The sequence below is a fragment of the Acomys russatus genome, chromosome 29 (assembly GCF_903995435.1).
Source record: "Acomys russatus chromosome 29, mAcoRus1.1, whole genome shotgun sequence".
Classification (NCBI taxonomy): domain Eukaryota; kingdom Metazoa; phylum Chordata; class Mammalia; order Rodentia; family Muridae; genus Acomys; species Acomys russatus.
In genome coordinates this window covers 20,778,797-20,801,582 of record NC_067165.1, presented here as the reverse complement: position 1 = coordinate 20,801,582, position 22,786 = coordinate 20,778,797, and the positions used below count along the sequence as shown (strand labels likewise).

General features: G+C 43.6%; 1 protein-coding gene across 1 annotated transcript in view; it reads right to left on the bottom strand.

The window, feature by feature from the left end:
• Positions 1 to 22,786, bottom strand: part of Clspn (claspin) — a 31,739-nt gene that overhangs the window by 5,732 nt on the left and 3,221 nt on the right. Inside the window, exons 4-18 of the mRNA XM_051172069.1 lie at positions 21,290 to 21,451; positions 20,040 to 20,117; positions 18,824 to 18,896; positions 17,805 to 17,913; positions 17,051 to 17,640; positions 11,010 to 11,201; positions 9,938 to 10,140; positions 8,646 to 8,821; positions 8,269 to 8,330; positions 7,069 to 7,268; positions 6,603 to 6,757; positions 5,370 to 5,599; positions 4,764 to 4,875; positions 3,131 to 3,206; positions 2,698 to 2,795 (exon numbers count right to left, since the gene is read on the bottom strand). Of these exons, the coding sequence (XP_051028026.1) occupies positions 2,698 to 2,795; positions 3,131 to 3,206; positions 4,764 to 4,875; positions 5,370 to 5,599; positions 6,603 to 6,757; positions 7,069 to 7,268; positions 8,269 to 8,330; positions 8,646 to 8,821; positions 9,938 to 10,140; positions 11,010 to 11,201; positions 17,051 to 17,640; positions 17,805 to 17,913; positions 18,824 to 18,896; positions 20,040 to 20,117; positions 21,290 to 21,451 (2,516 nt within the window). The remainder of the gene's footprint in view (positions 1 to 2,697; positions 2,796 to 3,130; positions 3,207 to 4,763; positions 4,876 to 5,369; positions 5,600 to 6,602; positions 6,758 to 7,068; positions 7,269 to 8,268; positions 8,331 to 8,645; positions 8,822 to 9,937; positions 10,141 to 11,009; positions 11,202 to 17,050; positions 17,641 to 17,804; positions 17,914 to 18,823; positions 18,897 to 20,039; positions 20,118 to 21,289; positions 21,452 to 22,786) is intronic.

Below are 22,786 nucleotides of genomic sequence, written 5' to 3'. Positions count from 1 at the left end.
GATGTTCCTTCCAGAGAATCATTCAAAGCTACACACAGAGAAACCCTGTCTCAAAAAAGAAAAGAAAGAAATCATGTAAGGAAGCTCAGAGAGAACAAACAATTCACTCAAGTTCCCATAAGTAGGAGTGGGACTCAACCTAGGTTGGCCAATCCCTACAGCCAGAAATCTTCTAAAATGTATTTTGGGTGTGGGAGCCTGCACGCAGAGGTCTGGGCACACTTTGTAGGACACAGTTCTAGCCGTCCACCTTGTTGTGTCAGGGTTTCTGTTCCAGCTGCTTCATTGTAGACTCCAGGCTCGCTGGCCCACAGTCTCCCAGGTCAACCTGACTCTTTCAAAAACAAACAAACAAACCAACAACAAACCCCAATTTAAAATTACTTGATTTTTGCCTGAGTGTAGTTTGTGTCCTACATGTTTGTAGTACCTACAGAAGACAAAGGGGGATGTCAGATCACATGGAACTAGAGTGACAGATGGCTGTGAGCCACCATGTGGGTGCTAAGAATTGAACCTGGGTCCTCTGGAGGAGTAGCTAGTGCTCTTAACCACTGTGCCATCTCTCCAGTGCCCCCTTTCTCCTGTCTCTTAGTGGTGCTGGGATTATAGACGCACACCACCATACCCAGCTAGCTGGCTTCCTTCCTTCTTTCCAATATGTGAGTTCTGGGGACTGAATTCAAGTCATTAGGCTTGTGCAACAATCAATTTCACCCAGAGCCATTTCCCAGTCCCAGAAAATTCTCAATATTTCCTACATATTTGGATGTATCTGTTACAGGTTCAAACTAGTTTGTTCTGTATGATACTGTAAGACCAGGGTTCCTGTTGATTGAAACACTGCAGCCTGTCTTTTCTATCTTCTTTTGTGGTGTGGTGTGCTGGGGACCGAGCCCACAGCTTTGCACACGCTAGGTCAGCACCCCCTCTACACTTCACTAGGTTCCCAGTTGCAATAATGTCGAGGAGCAGCTCAGCTTTGACTGCCAGTCTTTTTTCGTTTTGTTTTGTTTTTCGAGACAAGAGTGTCTCTGTGTAGCCTTAGCTGTCCTGGACTAGCTTTGTAGACCCGGCTGGCCTCAAACTCACAGCGATCCACCTGCCTCTATGCCCGGCTTGGCTGCCATTCTTTAAAGACTTGGATTTGAAGAGCTCTGTAGTTAAATAAAGTTTAACAGCTACTGCTGGGGACGGGGCGGGTGGGGAGATCTATAGATAACCTAAAGCTGTACAAAAAAGGTGTGACAAGTGACAAATTAGAACCCCAGCTGGATCTTAAGGGCATAGAATGATAGGCCAAAAACAAAAATATAAACCTAATAGAGATCAATATGATATCCTGGATATGAATCCAAAAGTCACATGCTATGTGTTACTGAATATTTATTAAAGTTATGTTTGTGAAACTTCCTTAAAATAATACTATGGATAATGCTACAAGGAGGGAAAGCCAAGATGCAAAATTGAACACATAGGGAAATTATTTAAATCTCAATTGTATAAGAATATTTGCATACAAAGTTATGAAGACATTACTACCAACACTTTCACATACATTCTGGCCAACCAACATGAACAATCCCCTTCCTTTTCCCTCCACGCTCTGGTACTGGGGATAAACCCAGGGCCTGGTGCATACCAGGCAGTGTTCTGCTATTGACCTAAACTTCCAACCTGTTTGTCTGTCCATCTGTAGGTCTGTCTGTCCATCCCTCCATTCACCCACCCACTCACCTACCTACCTACCTATATTTTGGGGGGTGTGTGGTATTGGAGATCAAGCTCAGGGCCTCATTTATACGAGGCAAGCACTCTACCAAATGAGCTGTATCCCCAGCTCATATATTCTTTTGGGCATTATATTAAAAATATAATAAAATAAAGTGGGTCATTGACCAAGATGAGAATCAAGACAACTTGGAATGACAGAAATTCGTCAGAGCACAGTTCCAGGCAACGCCAGCAATCTACAAGACCCTCGGTTATAGGAGGTGGTTTGATTCCTGTGATCCTGGCTTACATGACAGTAGGACCCATCCAGCACACAGCAGAGCACACCTGGGTATAAAGAGATTATTTTAGACCACAAGAAGGGCGGAAGCATCACCACTGAGAACATCACTAGGTCTGGGAGGAAGCAGGGGATGTCTAGTATAGACATGGCTTAAAGGCATAACACAACTGTCTCTGAGACTCAAGAAGTGACCGTAGAAAAGTTTTTTAAAAACTTAAGCCAGGCATGGTGGCACAGGCCTTTAACCTCAGCACTTGGGAGGCAGAGGTAGGTGGATCGCTGTGAGTTTGAGGCCAGCCTGATCTACATACAAAGTGAGTCTAGGACAGCCAAGGCTACACAGAGAAACCTTGTCTCGAAAAATTAACCAACCAACCAAATAAACAAAAAACTTATTTATTTGTGTGCATGTATGTGCCACGGCACAGGTGTGGAGGTCAGAGGACAACATCTGGTTTCCTGCTTTCACCACAGGGTCTAGAGAATGAGGTCAGGGTTGCACAGGAAGCAATCTTACCCGCTGAGTCATTTACTTTGCCTCAAGGCCACGAAAGACTTGTTTAATTTATATTAACCATAAAAAGCAGAAAGCAAACCAACATGTTTATGTAAAAAGGTAGCAAGCTATGCCACAATTTTTGAGAGCAGTCAGAAGCTGAAGGAACGGACAGAATACCTACATTTGTCTTTTCATCTTCTCAGACTGCTTCAGGAGCTCCTCCTCGTCATCCTCTGGGTCCAGGGCTAGCTCTTCATCACTAGAGTCACTGTGTTCATCCTGCGACACCAGAGCAACACACTCAGGGTTAGACGCGGTGACAGCAGGGAGCACGGGAGGGAGCACCGCTGTGCCATAGCAGGGAGCACCGCTGTGCCACAGCAAAGGTGCTGGGATTACAAGCACATGGGCCTGGGCTTGAACTGCAGTACCATGAGCTAAGAACAGAGGGGGACAAGAGGGTTTATGAAGTTCTGTCCCTGTGCATCATCACAGGACACTGCTTCTGGCAGACACTAAACTAAGAATCCTCAAGTGCTGACTCGAGGGCGAGGACCCGGGGCAAGAGCACGGAAGGAGTACATGTAGCTTGGTTGTATTCTCTCCACACTCACCTCCTCACTCGCAAATCCATTTTCCTTTGAAACAAGCTGAAAGTCGCCAAATTCCTCCTCTTCACCCTCTTCCTCCCTAAAAGACAAATCACTAAGTTACTGAAAGCAAACCACAAGAGCCAGCCAAACTAAGAATTTAAGACATTTAGCAGCACCAGTCATTTTTTTTAAAGTTTTTTATTTTTTATTTTTATTTTTTTAATTTTAGCTGGAGTTACAGACAGTTATAAGCTGCCATGTAGGTGCTGGGAATTGAACCCGGGTCCTTTGGAAGAACAGCCAGTGTTCTTAACCACTGAGCCATCTCTCCAGCCCCCCAGCACCAATAATTTTTTTAAGAAATAGGAAATGAGATATTTTGTCTTAAAAAAATGTTTGAGTTTGATGGCTAAAGCATTTACTATACGACTGTGAAAACTGGAGGATCTGTCTCTTTCTTTTTTTAGTTTTTTGAGACAGGGCTTCTCTGTGTAACAGCCCTGGCTGTCCTGTCCTGGACTTTGTAAACTAGGCTGGCCTTGAACTCACAAAGATCCACTTGCCTCTGCCTCCCAAGTGCTGAGATTAAAGGTGTGCGCCACCACGGCCAGCCCGATAGGGCATTTTCTTAATGCCCTAGGGGAGTGCCCAGCCCACTATGGGTGGGGCCATTCCTGGGCTGGTGGTCCTGGGTTCTATAAGAAAGTAGGTTGAGTAAGCCAGTAAGCAGCACCCCTCCATGGTAGAGTCAGAGGACAACTTGTGGGAGTCAGCTCTCTACTTCTACCATGTTAGACACCAGCGATTAAACTCAGGTCTTCACGTTTGGTGGCAAGTACTCAAAGCCACTTAGCCATTTACCTGGCCTTTAACTTCTAATTCTCCTGCCTGTTTCCTGAATATTGGATTCAAGCATAACCACACCAGGCTTTCTGGGGGTTTGTTTGTTTGTTTTGAGGCAAGTCTTTTCTATGTCACTCACATGGTCTGGAGCTCACTATATAGCTGAAGATGACCTTGGACTCCTGATCTCACTCTCTTTACCACCTAAGTCTAGGGTTATGAGTACACACCACTACTCCTGCCCAGTTTCCACTTTCAAGTCTGTGTGTGTCTCTCTTTTGAGATAGGATTTCAATGTGCAGACTAGCCTGGCCTGGAATTCACAATCCTCTTGTCATAGCCTCCCCAGTGCTGAGATTACAGGTACATGCTACCATGCTTACTATTTAGATTTCTTTTGAACCTAAGTGGAGTTGCTGGATCAGATGGCAATTCTATTATCAATTTTCAGAAACCATAGTACTGTTTCCTAGCAGTTCACCAAGAGTAAGCAGAGGTTTCCCTTATCTTCACCAATTTATATAAACAATGGATTGGATGTGACAAAGCGTCTCAGATTGTGTTTCCCGAATTTCTTAAGTTTATTGCTAAACCCAGAGAACAGGATCCTAGGCTTGTCTGCTTGATTTGTTGTTGTTGTTTTGTTTTTCAAGACAGGGTTTCTCTGTGCAGCCCTGAATGTCCTGGAATTCACTCTGAAGACCAGGCTAGGCTTGAACTCAAAGAGTGCTGAGATTAAAGGCATGGGCTACTATGCCTGGCAGATCCTAGGGTTTTATTTTCCAAGTTCTCACCAATCTTTGAGACTCACCTGTCTGTTGGGAAAGAGCCTGAGCAAAGAGCAAGTGCCTCTTCCATCGGATCATCTGTGCTGCTCTCTCTCTCCTCTTTACTCAGCTCCAACGTAGCCACAGGGGAGGCATCTACCTCAACAAGGGAAACTCAGTGAGGAAGGAAAGGACACTTTTACTCTTCCTGGCCATCTAAATACTGGCCAGCTCCATTCAGTTCTTAGGTAAGATGTTGAAAACTTCACCTTCCATTCTTTCAACAAATCCTTATTCACACTTAGTGCGTGCCAAGCCCGAGGAAGACAGTAATGAACAAAATAAATACCCGGTTACCTCATAGCCTATGTGCTGTTCCAGCAAGTGTGGGACATTTACTATATACCAGGTGCCGTTCTAACTTCTGTATACAGATTAAATTATACATTATGAGGCTGAAGCTCAAGTGTCCCTAAGATGACGCTGTTATTCTAAGGACCCTAGAGTGGTAAAGGTGAGGAGCTGAGTGAGTTCCATCATGCCCCTGTTTTCTGTGCACTCAGAGGGGCAAAGGCTTCTTCTCAGGGACGCTGATGTAAGCTGACTGAAGACTGGCTGTGGCAGGCAGGACATTCTCGCTGCATATTTACCTTGAGAAGGAAATTTGCCCGAGCAAAGATTCAGAAGTTCCTCCATGTTTTCTTTTTTGTCATTCTTTCTAGGTTGACATTTCTCTTCAGGCTGAGATGTAAACTGTCCCGTACACAAATCCAGCAGCTCATCCATATTGGCATCCATGGCATTCTCATCCATACTGGCCAGTGGCAACTGGGGCTTCAAAGTTTGATATCGATTCCGGTGATTTCTAATGTTTAAAAATCTACAAGCACAGTGAAGTGTCAGAAATTACCCAGAGAAGAGACAAAAGTGCAGGTAAAAACTGGGTTAGAAGCTGAATGTGGCCAGCAAGATGGCTAGGTTGGTAAAAGTACTTGCTGCCAAGCCTGCCGATCTGAGTACAATCCCCAGGGCTCCACATGTTGGAGGGAACCAACTCCAACAAGTTGTCCTATGATCTTCTCATGTGTACTGTGTGTGGCAAGAAGGATCTGAATGTGACAGGAATCATTCCAACTTGATGGGCTTTAGAATCACCACGGAAACAAACCTCTGGGTGTGTCCTCCAGGCATTATAGAGAATAGGCTGCCTGAGGTAGGAGGCCCCACCCTGTCTGTGGGCGGCACTATCCCCTGGGCTGGGGCCCTGGACCGACTGAAGAGGAGCTGAACATGCACATTCATTGCTTTCTGCTTCCTGACTGTGGAGGCAATCTGCCCAGTGCCTTCTGCTCCTGTCACCGTGACTGGCCTGCCATGATGTATGGTGTCCACTGAGCTATCAGCCAAAATAAGCCATCCTTCCCTAAATGGCTCTGTCAGTATTTTGTCACAGTGACAAGTAACTAACACACTGAGCCTCAACACAGAAAACAAGATTTAAGTTAGCCTCATGCTAACGTAAGGAGGGAGGAAGGGCAAGTTTGGTCAAAAGTAAGGTATAAAGTGGCTTCTAATAATGTATCAGGGATGGGTGTTACATTCCAATACTACCCCAAAATCAGAACACAAGAGGATGAGCAGAGAAAGCCCTTACAATACAAGATCTGAGTGAAATAAGGTCAGAGAATAGGGATATCAGCAAGAGGTTTTACATTTTTTCTTCTGGAAATTTCGTTCAAACTCGTAGAATGTAACTCTAATGGTCGGTACACCTCTTTCTCAGAAGAGAAAGCCAGATGGAGTGACAGAAGCTCATTTTATTTTTAAACAAAATTAAGCAGCACCCAGCCTTATCCCACCCACAGAAACACAAAACTACCTACCCATCTGCATCCAACAGTTGGCTCTGAGTGTCATCTTCTAAACAGAACTGGAAGTCTCCTGCTCCTAGGAAAAGTGTCTTAGGTTCTGGGGAGGCGGTGTACAGATCCTGGGAATCCTCTATGGGAAGTGAAGGCTCAGACAGTTTTCCTGAACTCTGGCACCAAAACAAAAACAATAGCAAAACATTTTACAAATGCCATTCAGTGTCATGACAACAACAGAAGTTGCTATTTGCAATATGTCATCTGCTCTCAGGCAATCGCAGTTGAGCAGGACAATGCATAGTCAAAGGAGCCTAAGGAGAAAAAAACATCTAAGCAAGAAGAGTGCTTGCTAATACACAAAGGAGGTGGATTTTTAAAGCTGAGCACCAAGGTGGTGGGAGGTGGTTGGCTGGGACGCACTCTATTTAGCAATGTGGGAAGTGAAAAGAGGAGATTATTAGGAAAACTATCAGCACCTTACCTTAGAAGCCGAGCTGATCAAACTGGCTCGAAACAGGCCAGGGGAAGGGGATCTGAACCCTCCTGCTGTAGGGAGGGAACTGGCCCCTCGGCCTGTCTGTCTGTTGCAAGGCTGATAGGAGGGAATTGTGGAGCCAATCAGCTCAAAGCTGCTGTTGTGGCTGCTCTCCTTTGTTAGCAGTGAACTCGAGTCATCTTCATCTGAGGGGCAGGAGAGAAACACCCTTTAAAGGCTTGATTACAGAAGAGAGGTGGATTTGTTTAGAAAAAGAGCTGAGATCAAACAGGTAAAATTCACCGGCAAAGTGCTTAAACTCTAGGCTCCATATCATTCTGTCAAAGGTAAATTACTTTGATTTACTACAACAGTATTGCATAATCAAGCTCATTACTCTGGGCTAAGTGATACCTGGAAGTTCTCTTCCTTCTCTTTCCCTGCCTAAGGCCTTCATCTTTATGAACCCAACAAATTACATACCTTTGATCTACGTATGGAAATATTTCATATTTCACTCAATCAACAAATCAACATCCACCCACTCAGGACCTACTGTATGTCCATGGTTTACTATAAAAATGTAGCCCAGGGGCTGGAAAATGGCTCTGCAGTTAAGAGCCTTTGTTGCTCTTCCAGACAAGCCAGGTTCAGTTCTCAGCACCCACAGAACAGCTCACACCCACCCGTAACTCCAGTTCCATGGGATCCAGCGCCCTCTCTGACCTTTGTGAGCATCAGTCACACACATTCATGCAGGCAAAACATATGTACTCATAAAGAAAAAATAAGTCAATGTTAAAAAGAAAAAAAAAAGTAGCAGCCAGGGGTGGTGGCACATGCCTTTAATCTCAGCTCTCGGGAGGCAGAGGCAGGTGGATTGCTGAGTTTGAGGCCAGCCTGGTCTACAGTGTGAGTCCAGGACAACCAAGGCTACACAGAGAAATCCTTTCTCAAAAAACCAAAACAAACAAACAAAAAGTAGCCCAAAATGGGCCATGAAAAATATTTCAATTTATAATTTTGGATGTGCACCTAGCCTTTAACAGCTGAGCCATCTCCCCAGCCCAAATAGCGCAATTTATAAATCCCTGTTACTACACATGTAGGAATGTGCTGTCACTACAGTGGAAGGAGAGGAAGGAACTTCCATGGCTCTTCCGTGTCAGAGCTAAAGAAAAGCTCTGCACAAGGAGCGCTACTTACCCAGTTTGCCAGACTGCTTGCCCAAGTCATCTGTTTCTGATTTTCCTTCAGTAGGAAAGTAACTACAAAGTAAAAAAGCAAACTGCTTGAGTATCTGTTCTTACTTCCTACTCTCTTGTGAGAAATTCAGAGTGGGCTGAGGAATGGCCCCATGGTTAAAAGCGTGCACTGTTCTTCCAGAGGTTCCAAGACAGGTCCCCAGCAGCCACATCAGGTTCACAACCACATGAAATTCCAGCTCCCCAGGATCCACGCCCTCCTCTGGCCTCCTCAGGCACCTGCACTCATGCACACACCCACACAGACAGACACACCTTTAAAAAAATACAAGTCTTAAGAAATCCAAAAGAATTTTCTATTTCTTTAGAATAACTTACGCCATCTTGGAGGAGCTGTCCTTAAACAGAAGTAAGGTGGAATCTGAGGAGAGGGGCTTGGGAACAGAGAGGTCAACAGACTTGCCAAGTTCACTACTGCCATCCGTATTTTCTTTATCTGTTTCTTTTTCATCTTTGGTTTCGGTATCTTCACTAACAAGTAGAAATTCTGTAGTCTATGCCAATTATGTAAAAATAATAATACAAGTCAAAAAATGTAAAAGCAAATCCATTCTTAGCCTGAAATATGGATTCTTGGTTATAGGTTACATCTCAATACGAAAAAGTGAACTTGAAACAAACTGAGTCTGAGCACCATCAGCAATGTCATTTCCCTGACACTTTAAAAAAAAAAAAAAAGATTTATTCTCAGCACTTGGGAGGCATAGACAGGTGGATTGCTGTGAGTTCTAGGCCAGCCTGGTCTACAAAGTGAGTCCAGGACAGCCAAGGCTACACAGAGAGACCCTGTCTCGAAAAAACAAAAAACAAAACAAAAGACTGCCACCAAAAAGAAAGCTTTTTATAACTTATAGGCACTTAACCAATCACCACCTTCCCTAGGCTGCAAAACTACTATTGAATAGAGCCAGCAGCTCTTCTATAAATATCCTCCCTAACTAAAAATGAGATTAATTTAGGAAGACCTCTTGCTGGAGAACTTATTCCAGACCTCAGCCTAAACAAAAACAATTGCATGCTGGGTGTGGTGGTGCACACCTTTAATCCCAGCACTTATCAGGGCAGAGGCAGGCGGATCTCTGTGAGTTCCAGGCCAGCCTGGTCTACAGAGTGAGTCCAGGAAAGCCAGGGCTATAAGAGAAACCCTGTCTCAAAAAACCAAACCAAACCAAACAAGAACAATTGCTTTTCCATCTCAATAACAAACAAAAAAGTTCTTATTTATAGTTATTTTCAATATAGCACTATACTAAAACACAGTAACAGGTAGAAACAAGACACACACAGCTGTGAACTTCAGGCACTCAATATTGCCATCAGAACTGGATGTGCTGGGCTTTGAGCATATACATAGCTAATTTCATCCATCCTCCAGGCCAGACATGGTACACACACATACATATAGGCAAAAACAGGCATACACATTTTTTAAAAATTGGGGGTGTGGGGCTGGAGCACCCAGCTAACAGCCACCTGTGACCGCAGTTCCAAAGGACCCAGCACCCTCCAGGCACTGCAGGTAAAATACCCAAACACATAAAAAATACGTAAATCTTATCTTTCTCTTATTCATCATGGCCAAGTAACAAAATTATATAAATGCCCCAAACCTGAATGTCTTGATCCTCCTCCTCTTCTACCTCCTCTTCTCCGTCTTCTTCAGACTCATCTGTCATTTCTTCCTCTTCCTCCTCCTCTTCAAATCCATCTTCGTTATCTAATTTAAATAATGCCTGGCGCTTTTGCCGCTCCTCAAGCCTTCGGAGCTTCATTGCCTCCTGCAATTTAGCTTTTAGCATCTGCAGTTTTTCACCTGAACAAAAAAAAAAAAAAAAAAAAAAAAAAAAGTTGGCATGCTTTAGATATGACTGACTACTCAGTGCAATAAATAAGCATGCAATTTAAGCAACTCTATTTGTAAACTAGACACCCAAAAGGAAAATCCAGGACCTTAGTGCTCCAGGCTTTTACTTATTTCAACCTGGGATAGTGTAAGAGAATGTCTGTACCCAGTTGATTACAAATAGCTGTTTAAAGGACAGTGGGCAGGGAGCGAAGCGTCAGAAGTCTCTAGTTCAAAGGGACAGGGATATAGCTCAATAGGGAAATATTTGGCTAGCATGCAAGGGGCCCTGGGCCTGAGTCTCAGCACTGGAAAAGTCCCAGGCTCAGAAACTAAGAGGAAAATAGTGATACACTTATTTATATAAAGACAAACAATTAAAAAGTAAACTTGGTTAAAAAGATAATTCTCCTGCCTCAGGCTCCAAAATGCTGCAATGTGCACTTAAGTGCACCATGCCTGGCTTTTCTTTCTTTTTCTTTCTTTCTTTCTCTTTTGTTTTTTGAGACTGGGTTTCTTTGTGTAGCCCTGGCTATCCTGGACTCTCTTTGTAGACCAGGCTGGCTTCGAAAACTCACAGAGATCCGCCTGCCTCTGCCTCCTTGAGTGCTGGGATTACAGGCGTACATCACGGCACATGGCTAGCTATGTATTTTTCTACAGTGAGTATTTACTACTTTATATAATTTGGTAAGTGCTACCTTGAAAATTAAGGTCGTCATGCACACCCCCATCTCTCTCCATGCCACCTTTGAGTCCTCCTGAAGGTGGTGCTGTCCAGTCTACAAGGAAAAGGTTCCATAACTTCCTGCAGTACCTGCAACAGTAAAGATAAATACCTGGCTTTGTGTGGCTTGCTCCTTCCAGCTTCTCAGCTGCCAGAGTCACAGGCACCACATCTGCCTTTAGTTCCTCCTTCCCGTCAGTGCCCAAGTCCTTCACGATGATGTTCACGTTCACTGTCTGAGGAGCCCTGGGATTGGCTGCGGGATTTGCGTGCCTCCAGAAACGCTGCTTCAAGGCTTCCAGTTCTAAACCCAAACGTGAATGAGCGTGTCAGTTTGTCATGTTCATGCTCTTTCCGTGAAGATTCCACTTAAGAATGGTAAGCGTTCCAGCTTAACATCATCTGAGAAAAACCAAATCCCCTTTGCTACTAAGATCTGCACAAAATTCACACCATAACCCATAACTGTTGTCTGGTTTAAAAACCAGAATCTTTAAAGCAAATTTTTGCTACATGTAGTTAGTGTATGTGTGTAGAAATGCATGTCACAGCTCCTGTGTGGAGGGTGGAGAACAATTTTTTGTTGGTCCTTTCTTTTCATCATGTGGGTCCCAGGGACCAAACTCAGGCCAATAGGCTTGGTGGCAAATGCCTTTACTCTTTGAGCCCTCAATTATTTTTTAGTATGAAATCAGTAGTAAACAAACAAACAAACAAACAAAAATTTAGCTATTAAAAAGCAGAATTTGGAGCCGGGCGTGGTGGCGCATGCCTTTAATCCCAGTACTCGGGAGACAGAGGCCGGCGGATCACTGAGTTCGAGGCCAGCCTGGTTTACAAAGCAAGTCCAGGACAGCCAAGGCTACACAAGGAAACCCAGTCTCGAAAAAAAAACAAAAAAAAAAAAAAAGCAGAATTTGGGCCAGGTATTGTGGCATGTGCCTTTAATCCCAGTACTTGGGAGGCAGAGGCAGGCAGATTGATGTGAATTCAAGGCCAGCCTGGTCTACAAAAGGAGTTCAAGACAGCCAGGGCTGTTAAACAGAGAAAATGTGTCTCAAAAAAAGAAAATAAATAAATAAAAAGCATAATTTGGAGCCAGGTGTGGTGGTGCATACCTTTAATCCCAGCACTTGAGATTAAAGAGACAGGTAGCATTCAAGGCCATCTTGGTCTACACAGAAAGTTCCAAGCCAGCCAATGAGAAAGTGAGATGCTGTGTGAAAAAACAAGATCAATTTGGAGCTAGAGAGATGGCTCAGCAGCTAACAGCACTGGTTGCAGTTGGGCACTGTGGCACACACCTGTAGTTCCAGCACTTGGGGAGTCAGAGGCAGGAGATTCTCTGTGAGTTCAAGGCCAGCCTGATCTACAAAGCAAGTCTAGGACAGCCTAGGCTACACAGAGAAACCCTGTTTCAAAAAACCAAACACCAAAAGAAAAAAAAAACACAGGTTGCTTTTGCAGAGGGCCTGGATTCCCAGCACCAACACTGCAGCTCACAACTGCCTGTAACTCAGTCTGAGGAGATCCAATACCTACTGACCTCCAAGGGCTCCTGCACACACAGTGTACATTCATACATTCAGGCACATACATAGAACGAAACAAATAAATAATAACTTTTTTAAAGAGGCAAGATTAGCTTTTATATTATAAAAATAAAGAGCTTATTTTTGGTGGCTCTTATTTTTATTTTGTTTGTTTGATTTTAGAGACAGAATTTCATGTTGCCTGGGCTTATCTTGAACTGCTGATCCTCCTGCCTCCACCATCATCACACCTGGCAATGGCTAAGTTTTTTTTTTGTTTTTTGTTTTTTTTGAGACAGGGTTTCTCTGTGTAGCCTTGGCTGACCTGGACTCACTTTGTAGACCAGGCTGGCCTCGAACTCACAGCAATCCGCCTGCCTCTGCCTCCCGAGTGCTGGGATTAAAGGCGTGCGCCACCACCGCCCCGCTGGCAGTGGCTAATTTTTAAACACATGCACTCAAAGCACATTTAGTAGCAGCATGGCTATTGGCTATTGTCCACACGAGTTCTTTACTTTTCCTAGAGCAGAAGACAAAAACTTTTTATTGTGCCTCTAACTATTATTAGCAGTAAAAGCCCAACTCTAAAAGATGGTATTTCTACTTACAGACAAAAGAACAGCGACAGAAACCCTAAGTTTGCCTCCTATTTATAGCGGCTTGGTAGAGTTGGAAGCAACAGGTGGTCCCAGCAGGAAGAGAACAGAAATAGAAAGATCATTATTGATGCTAATAAAATAAAGCAGTTGAGTAGGAAGATTTCACTGAGGCCCTATAACAGTGAGGAAGTACCTTCATTCACAACTAGAGAGATTATCAAAGCGCTCCAGCCTGGAGTCAGGTGGAGCAGACACTTTATTTTTACCTGACTCAAGTATCCCTCGCTCTACTTCTCTCAGCCTTTTCCTAGTTATCTCTCATCTCTTCTCCAGCCTCTACCCCAGTTCCAGTGTGTACCCGCACCTTCAGCCCGCTGTTCTTGTTTCCACTAGCTTCTCGTGCCTTCATAAAGAATAGGAATAGTGTATTTCCTACATGGTGAAATTTAAATCTACATTCGATTTTTCTCATGGACATTTATTCTATGAAATAGAGAAATTGAGATATTATCATTGTTTTCATTCTTGTTTGTACTTTTTGAAATTTATTTACAAGTTTTAATTATGTATACCTGTGTGTGTGTGTGTGTGTGTGTGTGTGTGTGTGTGTGTGTGCGCGCGCGCACGTGACTGCAGGTATTTCCAGCGGCCCAAAGGCACCAGATCCCCTAGTGTTGGAGTTACAGGTAGTCATGAGCTGCCAGACGTGAGTGCTAGAACTGAACCTGGATCCTCTGTAAGAGCGGCGCATGCTCTTAACCACTGAGCCATCTCTTCAACCCCTTTTCTGTTTCTTTGGTTTTTGAAACAAGGTCTTGGCTACATAGCCTTGGCTGGCCTAGTACTTGCTATGTAGCCCAGGGTAGCCTTCACCTTTCAATAATCCCCCTGCTTCAGCCTTCTAAGTGCTAGGCTCACAGGCATATGGTGTCATGCCCAGCTCTCTAATTTTAATCTTAAACCCTTTCAAAGCCATCAACTACACTAGTCATCAGCTTGAACTTCCTAAGTGATTGAGTCATTTCCCCTGCTTAAAACAAAACAAAACAAGACAAAATTTAGAAAAGCACCTCTGTGAGTTCAAGGCCAGCCTGGTCTACAAATCGAGTCCAGAACAGTCAAGGCCACACAGAGAAACCCTGTCTTGGACAACAAACAAACAAAAAAACGAAACCAAACTCTAACAGGCGCCCAAAGCAGGACTGGATCTAGTCCATCAGCAATACCCCCTCAGCCTTACCCCCGCCAGCCAGCACGCCCCATGACTTCTGTTGTCTGTGTCTTTTGCAGCTGGCTCTACCAGATAAGCTGTCTTTCGCCTCCCTGCTCTGGTATTTCCGCCTCTGTTTTCAAGACTCTGGTTCGGTTTTGTTTCCTTTCAGAGACTTCCCTGAATCTCCAATCCAAGTAAGAGCCACTGCTCAGGGTTCCCATGCATCTTCTCCAGTGGCCCATACTGACCGTTTTACTTACCACCCAGTACATTAATGGTCTGTTTGCCTATCTCTATTATACTTTCATTTCCTTGAGAATAGGGATTGGTTTTTTGTTTTGTTTTGTTTTGTTTTGTTTTTTTGAGACAGGTTTCTCTGTGTAACCTTGGCTGTCCTGGACTCACTCTGTAGACCAGGCTGGCCTCGAACCCACAGAGATCTGCCTGCCTCTGTCTCCCGAGTGCTGGGATTAAAGGTGTGCGCCACCACGCCCGGCTGAGAATAGGAACTGTTTTACTTGTACACATAGTACCCAGCCAAATACTAAAGCCAAGTTTACAGTGTGAATATTGACTCCAACTTCATATATAGAATATCATGAAAAAGACTGGTTTGGAAACTGAGCTTTCATGTCAATCATATTTAAAGGGAAAAAAAAAAACTTTTTTTGAGTTAGGGTCTTACTATGTAGCCCTGGTTGGCCTGGAACCCTCTATGTAGACTAAGCTAGCATTGGACTCACAGAGATGTGCCTACCTCTGCCTCCTGAGCGCTGGGATTGTGCCACCACGCCCAGCTGGAAAACATGCTGAGTTAAAAGAAAGTGTCCATCCTGCGCCAGGTAATATGTTAGGTTCTGTATAAGCTAAGTATCATACTGAAAAAAAAATCACCCAACTCCTGATTCTCAGTTTCTTCCTTCTGCAAAATAATCTCCAGGGTTGTAAGAATCAAGGACGATAATAAAGAATCTACCAATAGATTTAAGACAGTAGGTCCTCAAAAAGTTTTCCTTCTGGGGTGGTACAAGCCTTTAATCCCAGCACTCAGGAGGCAGAGAGAGGTGGATCACTGTGAGTTTGAGGCCAGCCTGGTCCACAAAGCGAGTCCAGGACAGCTAGGGCTCCAGAGAAACCCTGTCTCAAAAAAAAAAAAAAAAAAAAAAAAAGTTTTCCTCTGTATCTTAGCCCAGCACTGCTTAGGTAATTCCTAGTGTCGGTGGACGTTTCCTCACGCTGTGAGCAGTGGCTCCTTCTTGTCCTTTGCTGATGCAGCTCGTGTTACATAACTCCCGGCTGTGCCTCTAACTCCAGTCAAACTCTCATTTTCTCCTGATACGTGCTGTGCAGAGCCTTTTCTGTCCTTTCTAAAAATGTCCTTCTCGGGCATGCTTGTAGTGCACACCTGTAATTCCAGTATTGGGAGTCAGAGGCGGAGTGCTGCAAGTCTGAGGCCAGACTGACCTACACTATGAGTTCTAAGATAGCCAAGGTTATATAGTGAGACCCTGACTCAAAAAAAGGTTTAAAGATAAATGTACGCCCAGAATATCCTTCTCTCACCTCTACAACGTCCAAGTATCCAATAAAGTCATCAAGCATATTTTACACACCATACAATGGCTGACATAGCACCTACCAACAGTAAGTTGTAGATTAAAGAAAGAGTCTTGAGGTAAACAACTTCAGTTACCAGCATTTGAATGCTTTTTATCCTATTCGTTTGAATGCCATCATTTCCATACACCTCAGTATAGTTCCTGAGCAAACTGTGTCTTTTCTTTCTCTCTAATATGGGTTGGAGAGAGCCCAGGCCCGAGCTGGTACATACTAAATCCCAAACATAAGGCAGGTAGGCTGGATGTTCCAGGCTAGCCTGAGCTACCCACACATCCTGTTTCAACAATAACTAAATACCCTACACTCAGTGAAACAATTTGTAATATGTGCTAGGGACAGGGATGTGACTTAATTGGCAGAGCGCTCATGTAGCACGCATTAAGTCCTAGGTTCAATCCCCAGCACCCATGAAGCGAGCGCAACAGTGCATGCCTGCAATCCCAGCACTCAGGAGGTCAAGGACACCCACGGCTACACAGTGAGTTTGAGACTAGCCAGAGAAACATGAGGCATGGGTGCTGGGACCCAAACTCTCCCTGTCCTCTGCTAGAGCAACAAGTGCTCTTACCCAGTGAGCTATCTTTTCAGGACCTACAGTGAAAGCACCATAAAGGAAGGATAGATGTATGATTCACCTGGTGTATGAGAGTGCCTTGCTTATAAAACAGGATTCCTATAGAGTTACAGGTGACCTTGCTCTGTCAGCCCAGAAAGGAGTAAGAGCATTTAGTAAATGCAGCGGATAGTTTTATCTGTTGAGTTTGAAGGTGGGGGAAGAAATTCAATTTTGCAGACAATTCAAGTGGACCAAGCTGTCTCTCTCTGCCTGTGAAAAATAGAATGTTCTTATGATTGGTTAAATAAACTTTGACACAGGGTCATAGGAAAATTTAGGTGTTCAAGTTGGATAGGCAGAAAGAAAGTCCTAAATACCATAACCCAGCAGCAGCAGGTCTCTTTGGTATGTTAATTATCACCAGGTTTCCATTTGAGGGGAGAAAAAAAAGACTTACAAGGTAACCCTGGTATTCTCCCAAACTCATCTGAACGGGACTCTGCTCACCTCTAGTGCAGCTAAACTAAGACCATGTGCAAGCGCTGGCCTCTCCCACCCCCCAGCTTCCACTGCAGCAAGAGCTGCTGGTCCGACCCACCACAGAGACCCCTCCCACTGTCAAGGGTTGATTACCTCTGTTGGGTTCAGGGTCATCAAGTATCACAAAGGACTCTTCATCAGCACCCAGCCTCGGCTGAACGGAAACGTCCACTCCCAGCTGTCTAAGTCGGTCCACGGTGAATCTTCTCACCTTTTCAGGTGGTGCAACTGCTGAGGGTTTACTTTTCTGCTCAGGCTCTCTCTCTCTTGCATCTGTTTCTCCTGTTGTTTTCAGTTTTTCTCCTTCTAGGGCACGAGGGTCAGACACTGTGAGTTCTCCAGCCAGTTCTCCAGCCTGACACCCCTCACTGGCCTCGATCTTGGAGATAGAGGGTTCCCGCTGTGACAGTGATCTGTCCTCAGGAGAAGGTCTGTCATCACTGTGCCTCTTGGTCTCCTCAATTTCCAGTTCTCCGAGTCTTACCGGATCCTTCTCACAAGCCTCATCTGATCCAACAGCGATCCCGGCTTCTTCTGAGCCCTCGGGGAGAACACTAGATTCCGTTGCACTTTCTGCACCTGCTGCCTGCTCAGAGCCTTTGCTGGGGTCATCAGCCTGCATTTCAGCTCCATCTGCTGTGCTTATGGTTTCCTTGTAGGGGCCTGACTGATACTTACATGACCTAGAAGAGGAGAAATGAGCCGGAATTGAAACACTCTCGTCCCTCCACACAGAGAGAGTCATTTAAATCAGTTTTTAAGGGACTAAGGAGCCTGAACTTTATTCCAGATGCTACAAAACTGAATATACCCTAAGTCTATAATCACAAGGAAAGCAAGTTCTTACTTCAGCAGGGCCATGGCATTTCCCTGGCAAGTGGGCCGGGGTTTACGTTTGAAGAAATCGTGAATAGTTTTACTCTCAGGCATATGATATGGAAGATTAAGTGCAGATTCTAAAAAGATGGAACAAAACAAGGAAATACTCAGGTGTATATTCTGAAACGTCACTTCATACTCAAGTTAACCGAATAGTGTAAAACCAATCTCTCACAAGAAACAGAAAACAACCCTGCTTTTACGGAGGGCAAGAGCCAAACACAAGCAAGCTCCTCAAAGCTCACACTGGCTTTTGTGCTTGTTTTGTTATGAAACAAGGCCATGCTGTGTTTCACACGCTGGCCTGGAACTTGCTATATAATCAAACTTTTCAGTTCTCCCAGCTTCAGACACCTTAAGGGCCTTGGCCCATATGCAAGGCAAAAATAAACGAGAATGCTTTTAACAAATATATATTCTTGGCTCCCATTTCAAACCTATTGATCAGAATCTTTTTTATATGTCAAATAATTTCATACATTTCAAAACTTCCTAAAGAGATCCTGATGCAGTCAGTGCATGGACAACACTTAACGGTTCCCCCTCTAGGGGCTACAGTACTTTCATTCTCACAGAGGATCTGAGTTCAAGTCCCAGAACCCATGTGAGGTCAGCAGCTCACAACTGCCTATAACTCAAGTTCCCAGGGATCTGACTTCTTCTGGCCTCTGTAGGCAATTACACTCACAGGCATATACCATTCCCACACACATACAAACACAGGCATGTAATTTAAAATATCTTAAAAGCAGATCCCCCTTTCATTCTGCCACTGTTCTGCAAATTTTCTGTTCATATTAATGGTCCAAGAGCTTGAGAACAATGGACATTTATCAAGTTTAGCTCTAAATTTCATATTACAGTGTGAATTCACATTACAAGTGTCGGCAAATCAATTCCTAACATCCAAGATGAGCTGGCAAAAACCACAAACCAAAAATGCTCATCATGACTCCCCTCCAAGCTGTCCACAGTGGTTTGAAGTACCTCGGACTAGACGCTGAGTCTCGCTATGCAGTCTTTTTAATGCTTCCTTACTTAACTTTGCCGCCTTTCTTTCCTTAAAAAAAAAAAAACAAACCAAGAGAACAAAAGATGAAACTACATTAATGGTGTTTTCCAGAATATATTTATCCCTGAAGATTTGTTCTCTCCAAGAAAACAGGAAGAGAAGAAAGAATAGACACTAAGACATTCCATACAAGAATAAGGAATGTATCTATAACAAGTCTCAGAAAACAAATTTACCCTAATGATATTTCTGGGGGTTTTTTGTTTTCTTTTTTTTAAGGCTGGGCAGTGCTGGCTTACGCCTTTAATCTCAGCACTTGGGAGGCAAAGGCAGGCAGATCTCTGTGAGTTCAAGGCCAGCCTCGTCTACATGGCGAGTTCCAGGGCAGCTAGAGCTGTTACTCAGAGAAACCCTGTCTCAAAAAACCAAAACAAAGCAAAAGATTTATTTATTAATTATGTATACAGTGCTCTGCCTGCATGTACACTTGCAGGCCAGAACAGGGCACCAGATCTCATTAAAGATGGTTGTGAGCCACCATGTGGTTGCTGGGAATTGAACTCAGGATCTTTGGAATAACAGCCAGTGCTCTTAACCTCTGAGCCATCTCTCCAGTCCGATATTTCTGTTCTTACTATGTACAAAAAAAAAAAACAAAAACAAAACTTGGACAAGAGAGCTGGCTCAGTGGTTAAAAGCACTTGCTGTTCTCTCAGAGGACCCAGATTCAGTTCCCAGCACCCACAAGCTAGCTCACAACCATCCATAGGTCCAGGTCCAGGGGATCTGACACGCTTTCTGGGCGCCAGGCATTGCAGGCATCTAGTACACAGAAATGAATACAGGCAAAACACATACACATAAAAATAGACAAACTTTGCTAGGCACTGGTGCCGCACGCCTTTAATCTCAGCACTCAGGAGGCAGAGGCAGGTGGATCTCTGTGAGTTTGAGGCCAACCTGGACTACAGAGTGAGTTCCAGGACAGCCAAGGCTACACAGAGAAACCTTGTCTCAAAAAAAATAAACAAACAAAATATCAAAAAGGCATCTTTAAAAAAGAAAGAAGTAAATAAAAAAAGAAACACCTTAGCTACCAAGGAAATCAATAAGGTACAGTATTATCTGTGAGAAGGTGCAATCTTCTGTGGAAATAGATCAGTATAAACAGTGGGCGGGGCTCTGTCTTACCTTCCTCACACTGCCTTTGGATGACTCTTTTTCTTCTTCTAATGAAAAGGTCTCACTCTCCAGAGATGGTTCCTTTTTCTAAAAGATTGAAAATTGATGAAAGACAAAAACTAAATTCAAGCCAGGCGTGGTGGTACACGCCTTTAATCCCAGTACTTGGGAGGCAGAGGCAGGCAGATTTCTATGAGTTCAAGGCCAGCTTGGTCTACAAAGTGAGTCCAAGACAGCCAAGGCTACACAGAGAAACCCTGTGTCGGAGGGGAAAAAAAAAAGATTCCCTCTTCCCAGATTTGTCTAACTTCATGTCAAGTTAACAAAATCAACCAGCACAAGGGATTTTCTCTCTCTCTCAACTATATTTTATGTGGTCTACACCACGTGTATATATATGCCCCATGTACTTCCGTGCCTCTGGAAGCCAGAAGAGGACATTGGATTCCCTGGAACTTGAGTTATAAACTTTTGTGAACTATGAAGTAGGTGTTAAGTAAGTCCTCTGCAAAATCAAATGCACTTATATTCTGAGTTAACATTTCCAGCAACATAAAAGAGGAATTTTTTTTTTCAGTTTTCTGGAAGTCATTTCCCTTCTTAGGAAATACGTAAATTAGAGTTCTGATTCCATCTTTATTTGACCTTTTTCTAAGCACAGTGGGAAACTTTCCATTTGGTAATTATTAATTTAAGAGTAAAGTACTATGATGTAGTGAGAAACATCCTTTCCCAGCCCTGGTGCTTGTGTTATCCCTGCTTCTTGGGAGGCAGAAGAATTGCAAGTTAAAGGCTAGCCTGGGAAACTTTTTGTTTTTGTTTTTAAGATGTATTTATTTTGTATACATGAATGCTCTATCTGTAGGCCAGAAGAGGGCATTAGATCCCTGTATGGATGCTTATGAGCCACCATGTGGTTGCCGGGAATTGAACTCAGGACCTCTTGAGGAGCACACAGTGCTCTTAACCACTGAGCCATCTCTCCAGCCCCTCAGCTGGGAAACTTAATGAGACCCTGTCTCAGAGTAAAATTGGAAGTCTGGGTAGTTCTCAATGGTAGAACACTTGCCTAGCATGTGCTGGGCCCTGATACTGTACGCATGTGGTACACAGACATACAAACAAGCAAAACAGCTACATACATAAAAATAAACAAATATTTTAAAAATTAAGTCAAAAAAGTGAAAGTTTCAACGATAAGTCAAAAAACAAAGCAAAGGTTGGAGAGGCCGGCTAGGCTGGGAGGGTTCTTCACTTACCTTGTGATTTTTCACTTTGTTTTTCACAGCTGCCCTTATTGACTCTAACGACTCCTCATCTTCCAGTGGAGAGTCATTTTCTTCCTCCAAACCTGTTTCAAAAAGATCACTGTCTTCAAGAAGACAGCCGCTGTCATTTAGCGGCCGGTCTGCATCACTTTCCTGGACAATAAATTTTAAAAAAGGCACAATTGAAGCATTTTTAAATCTAGTATTTCTTTAGAAAACTCTAATATGGTAATTTGAAACAGACAACAAAAAGCCTACCTTCCATCAACAGACAAATGTATCACGGCTAGACACTCTCTCTGGCTCCAAACCTACACTTATCCTTTGAAACACAAGCTGTGAATTTTATACAACTACCCAAAATTTACTTAGTAAACAGTTAAGTATGTGTTGAAAAGTCAACTAAATACTTATGGAATAGCTACTTTATAAAGGTTGAGGACAATTTTTCTACTTAACAAATGAACTTTTAAGCCGGGCGGTGGCACACGCCTTTAATCCCAGCACTTAAGAACCAGAGGCAGGCAGATAGCTGTGAGTTCGAGGCCAGCCTGGTCCACAAAAGCAAGTCCAGGACAGCCAAGGCTACACAGAGAAACCCTGTCTCAAAAAATCAAAACAAACAAACAAACGAACATTTCATTGATGTATGTGTTTTTAAAAAAAACTCTCAGGCTGGAGAGATGGCTCAGTGGTTAAGAGCACTGTCTGCTCTTTCAGACGTCCTGAGTTCAATTCCCAGCAACCACATGGTGGCTCACAACCATCTATACTGTGATCTAATGTCCTCTTCTGACGTGCTGGCATCCATGCAGGTGAAGCACTGTATACATAATAAATTTTTAAAAAAATCTTAAAAAATAAAAAAATTCTCCCTTCAAAGTCAATTTCATCAGAGGAGCAATAAGACAGATTATTATGAGAACACACCAAGAACCAAGGAGTCCACTTACTTGGAAGTGTCCTTCGTGCATCTACAGTGGCAAAGATTAATAACTGTAAATTGCCATCACTCTTTACGCAGTCAGTCTGAAGCTATATTTTGTATGCAGAAACAATATCAGGAACTAAAACCTATGTTTCTAAAACTTATCTGAATCTACCTGAAAAATAAAACCTAATTATTCTTTAGAATATACCTCAACAAGTAGATACATAAATATTCATATATATACTCAAGGATATATTGTTTACCCATAAAAGGTGAAATTCTGTCATTTGCAACAATGTTGATGGGACTAGAGGACATTATGTCACACTAGGAAGAGAAATAGCACAGGCTCTTACTTATATGTGGAGTTACAAAGTTGGTCTTGGGCTAGAAAGATAGCTCAGCAGTTAAGAGCCCTTGTTGTGGTTACAGAGGACCCAGGCTCAGTTCTCAGCACCCTCAACTGGTGGCTCCTCACTGCATTACGAAGTTCAGAAAAATAACTGGACATCATGGCGCACGCCTTTAATCCCAGCACTCGGGAGGCAGAGGCAGGT